This window comes from Gobio gobio (assembly GCF_949357685.1).
Source record: "Gobio gobio genome assembly, chromosome: 5".
Lineage (NCBI taxonomy): Eukaryota > Metazoa > Chordata > Actinopteri > Cypriniformes > Gobionidae > Gobio > Gobio gobio.
Genome location: NC_137101.1, coordinates 19,219,053 through 19,233,695, shown reverse-complemented (window position 1 = coordinate 19,233,695; position 14,643 = coordinate 19,219,053). Strand labels below are relative to the sequence as shown.

Genomic DNA, 14,643 nt, shown 5'->3' with positions numbered 1-14,643 from the left:
ATGCATGTATTTTTGTGATTTTGGGACTTACAAAGGGACATAATACTATGGTAATACCATGTTTTTGTACATGTACCATAGTGTGCCTTCAAGTACTTTGTTGTACCGCATATCACAGTATATAAATGTGGTACAATTGCCAATTTATTATGCTAGTAACATCTGCTTTAATTATCATACCACCACAATATTATTTTGGTAAATGACTTATTCCTGTTATGTCTTATTTAACACTTCTGCTGAATAAGCATCAGCGCTATTTCTCCCTATTCTGGGCAGAGGAGGTGAGATTGTTAATGCAGTCTTAGTTTCAGAGCTGACGGTTCTCGAAAAGGAGGTACACGAATTCAATATAGATCAGACAGAAACCGTGGACTCCTCTGCCACGAGACCCTCTGGGACCGCTGAACTGCACAGCTCCGATATCATTTGATGTCTCCTTTCTGCCCTCTGCTGTAGGAAATTTCCATGAATTTCAATGAGATTTCTATTCATTACCACAGGCATTGTTGCGCTGACATTTTGGATTCAATGCATAATTTAAATGCAGCGTTTCAATGTTTTGGATTTGTCTATTTTTAGACCAGTGGTTGTCTCCCGTGTCCTGCTTTCCCGTCTGGTTTCACAGCGTGTGCAGCGGGCCCTTGACTTCCACTCATTAGTGATCCCTTGGTTTCCTGCATGACTGTGTACACACTCATGTGTTCTTGTAGTTCCAAGGCTTATTGCATTGCATGGAGAAACCAAAGTAGATGGTGTTGTCAATATGTGGATCTTCATTATTGCGTGCATTTTTTGTAATGGCATCTATGCTGAGGTATTAAGGGTAGTTCACTCTGACAGTGATTTGTCGCGACAAAGAGACCTGGAATCATTAGTTTTTAATGAGGGCAATAGGAACTGTAGTTGAGAAAAGTTTAACCTTATGCAAATGTGAAGTGACACGTCAGGCTATTCAGCTGCAGGAACACTTACTATCGACCTAAAATCTCTTGCTGCCTTCAAGTGCACCTGGACTTTCATTGGACTTTCATTATTATGGCTTATTACAACACTCTCTGAAATGCTTGTTTCCGATTGGTCAGTCGCAACATTCCGAGGTCTGTTATTCCCTAATAATGACCATTGTCAATAGCAATGCTGTACTGTATAACAGTCCGTTCATCTGTATCTGAAGCCAGAGCTTCTTTTGTGTGTCATGCGTATCACACTACGGACTCGCTCTAGCTTGTTTCATACAAAAGGAGCTGGTTCAATCTTGCGTCTCTGTTATAGTTATCGATTATATTGATAAGAGTCCTGTAATATCATTGTAGCATTCATCTTCCTGCTAGGATGATTGTTGTGTACGTTTTGATGGATTAATACATTTTAATTTAATAAATGGATATGAATAAGATTTTATAACCGTTGTATCTCAAAAATCTATATTTCACGTCCCTGTAATTATTTGATATGTTGAAAAAACATATAATAAATTTGTATGACTGTATATTATTATCCCTTAAATGGTCATTTTGTTTAAACTTCGTTCTTTCGTTTAGCCTCAAAGCACGTTTTTCTTCGCAGAAGCTTTGTTAATTGAGCTAATAAAATATGTCAACTCAAATCAATTATTTATTTGTCATCCAAGTAGGAGTGTAATAAGTGGGAAAACATTATCACTTACAAGTCACTCATTCAAGTTTGAAACAACACGGAAGTAGCCTAAACAACACAAAATAATTTTGAATAATAAACCCAAAAAACTACATCTGAATTCAAAATGATGAAAATTATTAATTTCTATCAGTTGTTTATACACCCTGAAACTTGAGTGACTAATTATACATATTTTGTGTATATGCTGTTTTGTACGTTGCTGCTTTAAAGGTGCACTGTGTAAATTTTAACGGAATCTAGCGGTGAGGTTGCGAATTGACACAGGACTAAGATGTCGTTGTCTGAGACCGCAGAGAGTAGCTAGCGCTCTGTAGAAAAGTTTGTTCGTTTAGGGCTACTGTAGAAACATGATGGCGCAAAATGGCGACTTCACTGTAAGGGGACCCGTGGTGTATGCAGATAGAAATGGCTCATTCTAATATAATAAAACATAACGGTTCATTATGTAAGGTCTTTTTACACCACTGAAAACATAGTTTTTACATTGCATTTCTGTCAATAGACTCGCATAAAGGCACAATATGTAAGATTTTTGATTTCGAATATATACAAATCACTAGAACACACCTTGCGACAGGTCATATTCGCTCTACCCTTGATTTACCTAGAAACCATAGAAACGCCAAAGACGCTAGTATGTATTTTATTAGACAGGCGAGCAACTGTTTGGATTTACATTTATCAACAGAAAACGAATCATTGTTATACAGCGCAACACGGTTAGTCTTATTGTTTGAATCGCTTGTTTTCTTGATTCACCACGAGTAATGTTTTTACCATGACTCAGAGACAACACTATTTTGTCAAGTGGCTAACGTAGCATACCGTAAATCCTCTAATATTGGCCTGTATTCCATTAGCGGCCGGGTCTCCAACATTGGCCGGTCTCGCTGTCACCGAAGGTAAATAAAGGCCGGTCTCTAATAGCGGCCGGGGCTATTATTAGAACCAACGTTTTTCTGGGCAGGCCTCAACATTATGCTTGTGATAGTAACATGCAAGTACCACAGGGTACTGGTCATGTCAATCACCTCGCTCTTGACTCGCACGTGAGACTTCAGTCACCGGGTCTGGTAGGCTAACGTTTACGGCGCGAGGATGAGAACAGACACGCAGCGGAACATGAGGACGAAGAGGAGCTGTACAATAATTAACTTGTTGTAGAGGCTGGCGCGAGTGATGAGGAGTTTACAGGGAGAGATGAAAAGGAGGAGGAAACTGAGGAGGACGAGGATTAAACAGAATTGGAGGATTTTTTTTTTATAACTTCAAACCAAACGAGACCGGAAGGGTTAAACTTTGGAGCGGTAAGGTGTCTGTTGCCTTTTGTTATGAATCAATAACCTAATTATCACCGTGTATGGTTAAGTGTTTACAATGCACTACCGGTAGCCTATGTTTGCTACGTTTTTGTTACCATATTTCTACACTGGAATTTAGCCTGAATTTCCGGTATTTGTTGTTAATGTTCTGTATGCATACCATAATGTTATGGTAACTGTACGTTTTCAATAAATGAACCTAGTATTTTATAGGTTGAAATAGACGCAAAATCAAATTTTTAGTCATTCTACTGGTAGTTTGATTTGCTCAAATAGAAATTGAGGCCTGCCTCTAATTCTGGCCTCCTTCCAATAAAGGCCTGGACCGCGATGCGCTTGAGTAAAATAAAGGCCCGGGCCTATATTAGAGGATTTACGGTAATCAGAGCAAGCTTTCTCCATCATACAATATATTTTGAAATGAATTGCTTGTCATTTAGAAACAGTCAATATCCTGTTTTTATTAATATGATATTCTAATATTGATCTAGATTACTGCAAAGTGCAACAGATCTCATAGCAGCCACAGAGTGAACGCACAGAGTAACGTTATATAACATAACTTTCAACACACTCAAATGTATTTAGTATGATTGTTTTAACCAAGTAAAACAGCGCTGCATTACCCCACATACGCAACGAACATAGCGGAAGTGGCCGACTGCAGCATAAGCATAATAAAAGCTCTGAGACCAGTGTTTTGCGCAGGTCTCTCTTATTCGCATTCACTCCCACGGCTCTCGGCGCGTCCTATTTCCTGTTTCATACCACTGTAATGTTAATAAAACTTTAATACATTCGCTCGTTTATGAACATGATTTCTGCCCAAGTCCGTCGGATTTCTTTCCATCGGCTGTGGAGGTGAAGAGTCAAGACTACAACTCCCATGGTTCCACGCTCATTCATGGCGTCATAAAGCTACGCCTTTGTTTTGAATAAGCGACCTCTAGCGGTGAAACTTACACACTGTGCCTTTAAATTTATTGAAATACAGCAGGGGTGTCCAATCCTGATCCTGGAGGGCCACTGTCCTGCAAAGTTTAGCTCCAACCCCAATCAAGCACAGCTAATCAAGGTCTTATTAGGCATACTAGAAACTTCCAGACAGGTGTTGAGGCAAGTAAGAGCTAAACTCTGCAGGACAGTGGCCCTCCAGGACCGATTTTGGACACCCCTGAAATACAGCATGTAAAATTTGTAATTACATTAGTAAGTAATGTGCAAAAATGTTCATTGTTATTAACTACAGGCTTGCATCCTGCTCACTGATCTGTGTATATGGATTACTGGTATAATATAAGATATCATCAATATTATAGATCAGTTTTCCACCATTACTCGGCAGCCTGTATAAGCTAGTTTCTCACTTGTAAATATGACTTCGCTCGGTCAATCATGTGCTTGGAAATCACTATTGTGATATTTCCAACCTCACTTGAAGGCCGCATTTGTCAGTGTGAACGAAGCATTTCATGGCTCAAAACTGAGAACCTTTAAACCAACAAAACATTTTTTTTTAAATCCAAGTCTGGCAAAGATGACATCAGCACATTACTCACATTACATTTATAATTTAATTTCTTTCTCGCAGGCTCTGGGTCAGGGTCCGACCCCACCACGGTGTTATTAAATCCAGAGGTGCAGGTGAGGCTGGAAAGCGGCCCGGGGGCTGCGGTTCACTCTCCTCTCGCCGAACAGAACGGCTTCCTGCAGTGCCGCCTACAGGCCTTCAGTGCCGACTTCCTCATGACATCACTGCGAAACCTTGCCCTCTTCCTGGGGGATGACTCTGCCTCCCAGGTTCTGCCTATGGAGATCACCATCAAAGATACACACGTGAACCTCAAGGTACGTTAAGACACAGAACACTCAAGATGTCATATTTCACAACACGATTATTATGGCCAAACGAATTAAAGGTAACAATATTATCGCAATGTCTATAGAAATTAAAATAACGGTATCAGTCAAATTCAACTTTCACTTTATTTATTTTGTGTTTTCTCTATTTTTGGTCAGTGAAATGTACTCAAAAGTGTAGGTCTTGCTTTTGTCTGCCTTGTCTAGTGGCGCTAGATGATTTACAATATTATTCTACGTGAAGTATTAGTTTTATTGTACCGATATTTTGTGACGTACTTACTTACTTTAAATCCCTCCATACATTGTTATTGTACACAACCCATCTGTTCCAAAACCTAGTCAGCTGCAATCCCAGAATGCATCTAACTTCAGTGAAAAAAAAAATGTAGCAAAGACAGCTCAGGTTTTCAAACAGAACCAGTATGCATGTACTAATATATGTGTTTAAATCAGGATGATGGTCCCCGTGACAAAGCATCAGAGCCCGAGGCCACGCCCATCGCCGTGCATATTCATAATCTGCTTATCCATCGCCAAGACGACGGCTCATTCAGCATTGGAGGAGGTTATTCATGTCCCTTAATTCCTGTTTATCTCTTCCTGCTTCCTTCTTCACTCCTGAACTATAATTGCTCCTTGTAGCATAATTTCCCCCCCTTTAAATCCCTCTGGCACATGCATGCACTCTCTCTTTTACTTTAAAGTTTGCCTCCATTTTGAACTATTTTGAAATAGGATCAAAGCTCAGGAATGCACGTTCTAAATGCATCCCTCCCCTCTCTCCCCTCGGACAGCTGAGCGTGCTCCGGACCCAAAGCTTCAGAAGGCGGGGCCTGTGAATGACAGCAGGCTCAGCTCTGTCCCTGAAGTTCCTGTAGGTGTGGCCAGTGAGCCGAAAGCCACTCAGACTGCACCTCTGTCACACACAAGCCCCACCCCCTCAAGTAGAGAACAGGTACAATTTGCGATATGTAAATGATTGAACAGTTTTGCATGATGTAATGCATCACAGGGTACGTCCACATAAAGCTGGACTTGTAAAATTGCAGTTTTATGTGAACGTTGATATACAAATGTATGTCTGTAAGCCTTTTACCATGTCTTGATTGCCTCTTTTAACCCTCTAAAGCCTGTAATATAAAATCATAGTCAGAAAAAAATATATATATATTTTTTAATGGAACAGTTTATTGAACCTTTAGACAGTTTTTTTTTTAGTATCATATTTGATACATCAGGCTTTTATGGTTCATATAGAGGAGAATATGAAGCTCATACTCAAGAAGGAGAAAAGAATAACACTCTGACTTTAATTCACAGGCCCAAACTGAGCAAAATATGCAATTTAGTGCAGTTGCTAATATTTACATGACCAAAAAGTAGGATGAAATTATGGTAGCTTGTAATGGAAGTCAATGAGATCTTTATAACAGTGAAACAGACTACTTGCATAAAATGCATATACAGTTTCTGCCAATCTCATGTTAAACTTGAGTACCTATACAGTAGTATTGCATCCTTCATATCTCCAAATCTCTTTCGTTTTTATTATATTTATCAAATCAAATCAAAATCAAATCAAATCACTTTATTTGTCACTCTACATATGCACAAGTGCAACAGTAGGTGAAATTCTTAGGTGCAGTTCCGAGCAACATGGTAGTCATGACATGACATGTACAACATTTAAAGCAGCATCAGATTACACTGATGCGCCCACAATTACTCACAGCACAGTAAACTCTACAATAAACAATAAATAATTTACACAATGTGAGTGTAGTTCTCACAGCTTTAAACAATATACACATACTTACAATATACATATACTTTAAACAATATACACTAAACATACACTAAACAATATACATTACGCTATAATAGTAATAATAATATACAATGTACAGTATAAAATATTATTCACAGATTGAAAAATTGAAATCCAAAGTGCAATAGATGCTGTATGATAAATAAATGTGTATATAATGTGTGTTTATCTACAGTGGGTTGTGCTGAGTGATATTCTGTCCAGTGTGTGTTATGATCCTGATGGGTCAAGAGTTAAGGAGTCTGATTGTTTGTGGGAAGAAGCTGTTCTGGAGTCGGCTGGTGCGTGATCTGATGCTGCGGTACCGTCTGCCTGATGGCAGCAGTGAGAGCAGCCCATGGTTCGGGTGGCTAGAGTCTCTGATGATCCTCTGAGCTCTCTTCACACACCGCCTGACATAAATGTCCTGGAGGGAGGGAAGCTCACCTCCGATGATGCAGCTGGCCGTGCGCACTACCCTTTGCAGGGCTTTGCGGCTGCGGGCGGTACTGTTGCCGTACCAGGTGGTGATGCAGCCAGTCAGCAGGCTCTCTATGGTGCAGGTGTAGAACCGTGTGAGGATGTGGCGGCTCATTCCAAACCTCCTCAGCCGTCGCAGGAAGAAAAGGCGCTGATGAGCCTTCTTCACAACGGCCTCGGAGTGGACGGACCATGAGAGTTCCTCTGTGATGTGGACACCGAGGAACTTGAAGCTGCTGACTCTCTCCACCGGTGCTCCATCGATGGTGATGGGGCGGTGTTCTCTCTCATTCCTCCTGAAGTCGACCACCAGCTCCTTGGTCTTGCTGACGTTGAGGGAGAGGTTGTGCTCCTGACACCACCGTGTCAGAGTGTGCACCTCCTCTCTGTAGGCCGTTTCATCATTGTCAGTGATGAGACCTACCACCGTCGTATCGTCAGCAAACTTGATGATGGTGTTGGAGCTGTGGGTTGCCACACAGTCATGTGTGTACAAAGAGTACAGGAGTGGGCTGAGAACACAGCCCTGAGGGGCTCCAGTGTTGAGAGTCAGTGGTGAGGAGATGTTACTGCCCATTCTGACCACCTGGCGTCTGTTTGACAGGAAGTCCAGGATCCAGCTGCATAACAAGCTGTTTAAGCCGAGAGCCCGGAGTTTAATGTCAAGTATGGAGGGCACAATGGTGTTGAATGCTGAGCTGTAGTCTACAAACAGCATTCTCACATATGTGTTCCTCTTTTCCAGGTGGGAGAGAGCAGTGTGAATTGTTGATGAAATGGCATCATCAGTGGAGCGGTTTTTGCGGTATGCAAACTGCAGTGGGTCCAGTGAGGGGGGGAGAACAGAGCAGATGTGGTTTCTGACTAGTTTCTCAAAGCATTTGCTGATGATGGGGGTCAGAGCAACAGGACGCCAGTCGTTTAAGCAGAGTGTTTTTGACTGCTTAGGTACAGGAACAATGGTGGACGTTTTGAAGCATGTGGGGACCACAGACAGGGAGAGGGACAGGTTAAAAATGTCCGTGAAAACTCCAGCCAGTTGGCGCGCGCACGCTCTGATGACGCGGCCGGGAATCCCGTCTGGACCCGCAGCTTTTCGGACGTTCACCCGCCGGAAGGATCGGGTAACATCCGCTTCAGATACGGAGAGTGCACTAACCTCTGTATCTTCAGCCGCGAGCTCTCTCTCCGCGAGGGCGGTGTTTGTTCCCTCAAAGCGAGCATAAAAGGTGTTGAGCTCGTCCGGGAGAGAGGCAGCGGTGTTCACGGTGGAGTTTGTGTTCCCTTTATAGTCTGTGATGGTGTTAATTCCCCTCCACATGCTTCTGGAGTCGGTGGTGTTGAACTGTCCTTCAATCTTGTCCCTGTACTGGCGTTTTGCTGCTTTGATTGTTTTCCGGAGGGCATAACTTGCTTGTTTATGCTCCTCCGCATTACCAGAGTTAAAAGTGAAGGTCCGCGCATTGAGTGCCGCGCGAACATCCCCATTTATCCACGGCTTCTGGTTTGGGTACAGCCGAATTGTTTTGGTCGGAACAACGTCATCTACGCACTTCCTGATGAAACACGTTACGCTATCAGCGTAGACCTCGATGTCGTCATCAGAGGCCGACCGGAACATCTCCCAGTCCGCGTGATCAAAACAGTCCTGTAGCATAGAGTCCGATTGGTCTGACCAGCACTGGATGGTTCTGAGGGCGGGTGCTTCCTGTTTCAGTCTCTGCCTGTAAGCGGGCAAAAGTAGAATGGACGCGTGATCTGATTTGCCGAATGGTGGGCGAGGGAGGGACTTGTAACCCTCCTTGAAGGGGGAGTAGCAGTGGTCTAAAACACGGTTCCCTCGCGTGTTGATGCTAACATGTTGGTGGTATTTGGGTGCGATGCGCTTGAAGTTGGCTTTGTTAAAGTCCCCGGTCACAATAAACGCAGCCTCAGGATGCGCGCTTTCCTGCTCACTCACTGACCTATACAGTTCCTTTAGTGCCCGGTCTGTGTCGGCTTGTGGGGGAATATACACCGCTGTGATGATGACCGCGGTGAATTCCCTCGGTAGCCAGAATGGTCGGCACAGAACCATGAGAAATTCCAGATCAGGAGAGCAGAAAGACTTGATAGAGTGTACGTTCCTCTGATCACACCAGGATCGGTTGATCATAAAACACACACCCCCGCCTTTGCTTTTCCCGGAGAGATCTTTTTCTCTGTCCATCCGATGCACGGAGAACCCCGTGGTTTCGATGGCTGAGTCTGGAATCTCAGCGGACATCCAAGTTTCTGTAAGGCAGATAATGCAGCAGTCCCTCGTGTCTCGTTGGAAAGAGATCCGCGCTCTCAGCTCGCAGAGTTTATTGTCCAGAGACTGAACATTTGCCAGTAAAATACTGGGAAGCGGGGGTCGGTTTGCGCGGCGTCTTAATCTGACGAGTACGCCAGCTCTACAGCCCCTTCTCCGGCCGCGTCTCCGCGGCCGGGCCACCCAGACAAAGGGTTCCGCTGCTGTGTTTGTAAACGGCGTGTCGTCGTTGATGAATTTAAAGTTCGGTTTTCGGTGTGCGATTGCCGAACCAATGTCCAAAAGTGTCTGTCTGTCGTACGTAGTAAGGCAGACAACATCCAAGACAAAAAACACAAAAACTATAAACAGAACAAACAAAAAACTACAATGCTTCAGCAGAGCTTGCGACGTTGCGGCCGTCCTCGGCGCCATCTTGACTCATGACTCATGACTCATATTTATAAAAGACATACGCTGTACCGAGTCTTTCCGAAAACAGCCGAACTCGTGGAGGAGTGCAGTGGGCTGTGCTGAGTTGAGCACAGCGCACACACACAATACGTCATGGCATTATCCCTGGATAACTTTCTATTCACTATACGTTCGTGTTGTTGACATTATATGCACTTACTCGCCGATTGCCAGCAAAGCACACATTTGATGCAGTTTCACTCACCGCCTGCGGTTTCAACTCATGACTGGGAACAAACAAACACACTTGCAGAACTCTGTTGCTGCTCCAGGAAAACAAACCGCATCCACTGTTTCCTTAACGTTGGGTTATTTGGGAAGCTTAACAAGGCTACCTTTCCCTCACAACCAGAAACACACTTCTTTTGTGACATAGTTGATTTTGTGGTCTAAAAACAAAATAACAGCGCTGCCGACGGCTCTCGTAACTTGAACGAAGCCTGTGCTCTTGCTCTGGTTGATGTGCGGATGCGCTCATCTGGGAGAAGTGCCTATACAAGGAATTCGGCCCTTTATGACCTCATAGAGGGCCATACTCGAAAAAATCTTTCCGAATTTTGTTCGAATCCTGAAGGAGTGTATTTGGCACAGAAATTTAGCATGAGAATCCAACTCTTTAACACTGTAAATAAGTCAGAATTAGGGCTGGGCGGTGTATCGAGTTTGTACAATATATCGATATATTTTTTTGAAACGATATGGAATGAGGCAATACCGTTTATATCTATATACAGTAGATTGATACGATCGCATCTGAAAAATAGCAGAGTACACAGAGTGAGCTGATGCAGGGAAAGTGCATGATACAACTTGTCCTCAACATGACACATGCTTTATATTAAGGGCTTCAAAATAACTGGTAAGATATAGTTAACACGTATAGTTTAAATCAGCTTGCCCTGTCAGATGCTCTAAGAGATAAATACTTGCAGTGTTTAATGCGTGTGAAATGTGGTGCTTTCCTCAGTACATAACTTACATTTCACAGGTATATTCTGTAAATGTTAGAAAGTCATGCAAATATGTCCATTTTGCTGTCCAGAGAGGACGAGCCTTCTGCATGTGAATCTGTGAAATTCAGGCTTCCGTGATTTGAAACAGACGGAGCGCAATAGAATTGGAACGCAATAATTCTGAGTAAAATACACATATTTCTAAAAGATTTGTTGTTGGACAATAAATGTGCCATATGTGGAATTTTAAACCTACAAGTAAGTATAGTTTTATGAAAGTGACTATTATAATGGGGTAATCAAATGTAGGCTTTTTGCACATAATATATTGCATAGCCTACATTACATTCACTGTATTTGTTTATAGCCTTCAATATCAACATTGTTTTTAGGACATCATTGGGCAGGATGTTAAATAAAATGAATTATTATTAAAATAAATAAAAAATAATTATCCAAATACCATCGTGTACCGCCATTCAACCAAAAAATACTGAGATATGATTTTTTTGGGCCATATCGCTCAGCCCTAGTCAGAATGCATACAATTATTTGCAAAACCCTTTCAAATTAAAAACAGTTGAATAACTAATGGTAAGAGTAAAAAGCTTGTGCTATTCCTGGTTAAGTTTAGCACCTACAGCTCTACAACGTTACCAAAACAGGTTACGCTTTATTTCGATGGTCCGCTTTAGACATTCTACTAACTATAAGTAACTTTGCAACTACATGTCAGCGAACTCTCAGTAGAGTATTAGTAGACTGTTAGGATGGGGGTAGATTTTAGGATTCGGGTTAGTAGAATTATAAATTGACATATAGGTGAAAAGTTACTTATAGTCAGTAGAAGGGCTGTTGCTGGACCATCAAAATAAAGTGTTTACAGATATTAAAGGGATAGTTCACCCAAAAATGAAAATTAGCTCATAATTTACTCAGCCTCAAGTCATCCTAGGTGTATATGACATTCTTCTTTCAGACGAATAAAATCGGAGTTATATTACAAATGTCGAGGCTAATCCAAGCATAAGTATTTGATTCATAGTTGCTCTGTTTTTGAAGTCCATAAAAAGTGCATCTGTCCGTCAAATAACGTGCTCCACGCAGCTCTGGGGTGTTAATAAAGGCCTTCTGAAGCGAATCGACGCGTTTGTGTAAGAAAAATATTAATATTTAAAACTTTATCAAGTAAACTATCGGCCCACCGCCTTACATGGAAAAGTGTTGAATGTTGAAAGTGAAACTCAAGATGCGTACGTGACGTCATGCAGGCGGACCTGGTCGCGTTAGTCTTTCGATCGGCAGGGGAACTTTCAACAATTTTTCCATAAATTGAACAGGGAAGGCGGTCAGCCGAAAGTTTACTTGATAAAGCTTTAAATATGGATATTTTTCTTACACAAACGCATCGATTTGCTTCAGAAGGCCTTTATTAACACCCCAGAGCCGAGTGGAGCACGTTATTCGATGGGCAGATGCACTTTTTATGGACTTCAAAAACAGAGCAACTATGAATCCAATTCTAATGCTTGGATTAGCCTGGACTTTTGTAATATAACTCCGATTTTATTCGTCTGAAAGAAGAATGTTATATACACCTTGGATGACTTGAGGGCGAGTAAATTATGGGCTAATTTTCATTTTTGGGTGAACTATCCCTTTAAGCAGACATATAAATGTAGTAAAATGTCTAAAGTGGACCATCGAAATGAAGCATTACCCTAAAATATACTAAAACTTAAATGTTTATTTCTAACAAGGTGCCAGATCATTGTAGTCTGATCTTAACAACTTATGCAGCACATAAAGTCTCAAAGGCACAGCAGCAAAAACAATTTTTAAAAAAAATTGAATTCTGAGGGTCAAAGAGAGTGTAGAAAATGGACATAGGAACTAAATTATTATTAAGTTGTTGGTGCAAAAGACCCTGACTAATATTTATAAGTGGAAAAATGAAATAAAATGATAAAAACATGACCCATTTAACATCAATTATACAAAAGAAATTATCATTCAAGCAAAGCATCCAGGCTGATCGACAATAAACACTTTGTGCGCCAAGCTAATGATCTTTTCCATCCACACAGCTGCTCACGGAGGAGAATGAATGCTTGAAACTGGAGCTGTCCAAAGCCAAGATGGCGCTAGCGGAAGCCCAGATGGAGAAAGACTCTCTCCAGCATCAAATGAAGAGTCTCAAACTCACCAGCGGGGGCAGCAACAGCTAGTGGCAGTGCATGTGTGTGTGTGCATACAGGACAGACATTGCCACAGGGGGGCAGCAGAGTGCTTGGAGGGGCCCGGCGCCATAAAAACCCCAAATTCTGCAGCCGAGAGGAGAGTGGTATGTGTGCCGCGACGGAGCTCTCACTCGGGAATCAGACTTCATAATCAGTGGCATCTGCTTACTATAGTGTACACACAAAGCTTCAGAATCAGAAAAAACTCTTCGGACAGCCTATGGCGTTTCACATTCTCTCTTGATGTTTTGTTGCTCCCTTCCTGTTTTTATTATTTCTTTCACTTCATTTCTTTGTGTCGACGAGGCCTGCAGATGCACCCCTTCAATTATCATGGGAATGTGTGAAGGGGTGAGAAACACCCTTTATCACTCTTTATATCTCTAACCATTCATACACAGTGTAGGAGCACATTCCGCCCTTGACCTTTAACCCCAGGACAATCTTGCACACTGACTGTCAGGGTGTGTGATGTTGAATGTCATATCTTTGGAGGAATGTCTTAAAAAGTTAATTTGCACTTTTCTGAACTCTTTTGTTTAACAATAACAACAAAAAAACACACAAAAAAAACATTTAGCAACTAATAAATTTGTGTTTATGTAAAGCAATTGTGATATACAAGAATGTTTTTTGTTAATAAGTGCAAAATTTGTACTATTCATTCTTATGTTTAGCTTCTCAAAATATGTTTTTGGAATTATGTTCACGGACACACTACAGGATTTGCATTGCACAACTTGATTTCTCTCACTATATGCACATACATGTTGAAGTTTGCAGATATCAGTTCAGTATTTGTAACTAAACACACAGTGTCATTCCATGTTTGTCTTTTTAGATGAACGTTTGGACTGCCAACTGTGAGATGAATTAGTCATTTACAGGTGTTTAATTTGAACTCGGAATGTATAGCCTTTGCTTTGTCACATTGTTGATCTGATTACCAGCATTTCTGCACAAAGAAAAATCAAAACGGAGATGGATGTTGGAAAACAGCTCAACAGATGCGTTTATGGGAATTTATGTTCGGTTGGCTTTTCTTATTCATGCTTTAAAAGAGAAGGGCCTATATTATGATGAAGTACAATGGCAAAAATGTTCTTTGCTCTCTCCCCTGCCCTTGTTTTTTCTCTTTTAGTTTTCCCTTTCTTCAGCGGCCAGCAAGTGCCTGCACACCTTCTCCAGAGGTTCTGCTTGATTTTTTCTCTCACGTCTTCTTCTCTAAATGAATGTTTTAATGCTCTTCACAACACAAGCTTCCGTCTGGAGAACATTTTTCAGATGTTTGGACTTGAACATTGAGAGCTGGATGACAAACACCTGATTGTAGGAAACTAAATCTTTTCTTCTGTAGTGCTAGGCCTCACCCCTATGACTCTAGCCCGCCCTGATATGTAATAGACACGCCCTTAGAGACGGAGGCCCGCCTCTTTAGCACAAATGAAACACTGATGCTCAATCAAGCAAATATAAGATTATTTCTTGTGTATGTCAGAAGCTGCTGAAGTATATCGAGACATCTGAAATAAAATGCTGAAATTAAAGTTTAAAAACATTTTATTCGTGA

General features: G+C 41.6%; 1 protein-coding gene across 6 annotated transcripts in view; it reads left to right on the top strand.

Annotated features, from left to right (window-relative positions):
* The window catches only part of bltp3b (bridge-like lipid transfer protein family member 3B), a 49,377-nt gene extending 34,734 nt beyond the window's left edge, over positions 1-14,643 (top strand). For all 6 annotated transcript variants that reach the window (XM_079816585.1, XM_079816586.1, XM_079816582.1 and 3 more), the window contains 4 exons: positions 4,576-4,832; positions 5,301-5,412; positions 5,642-5,802; positions 12,921-14,643. In XM_079816585.1, the coding sequence (XP_079672711.1) occupies positions 4,576-4,832; positions 5,301-5,412; positions 5,642-5,802; positions 12,921-13,061 (671 nt within the window). In that variant the 3' untranslated portion in view covers positions 13,062-14,643. The remainder of the gene's footprint in view (positions 1-4,575; positions 4,833-5,300; positions 5,413-5,641; positions 5,803-12,920) is intronic.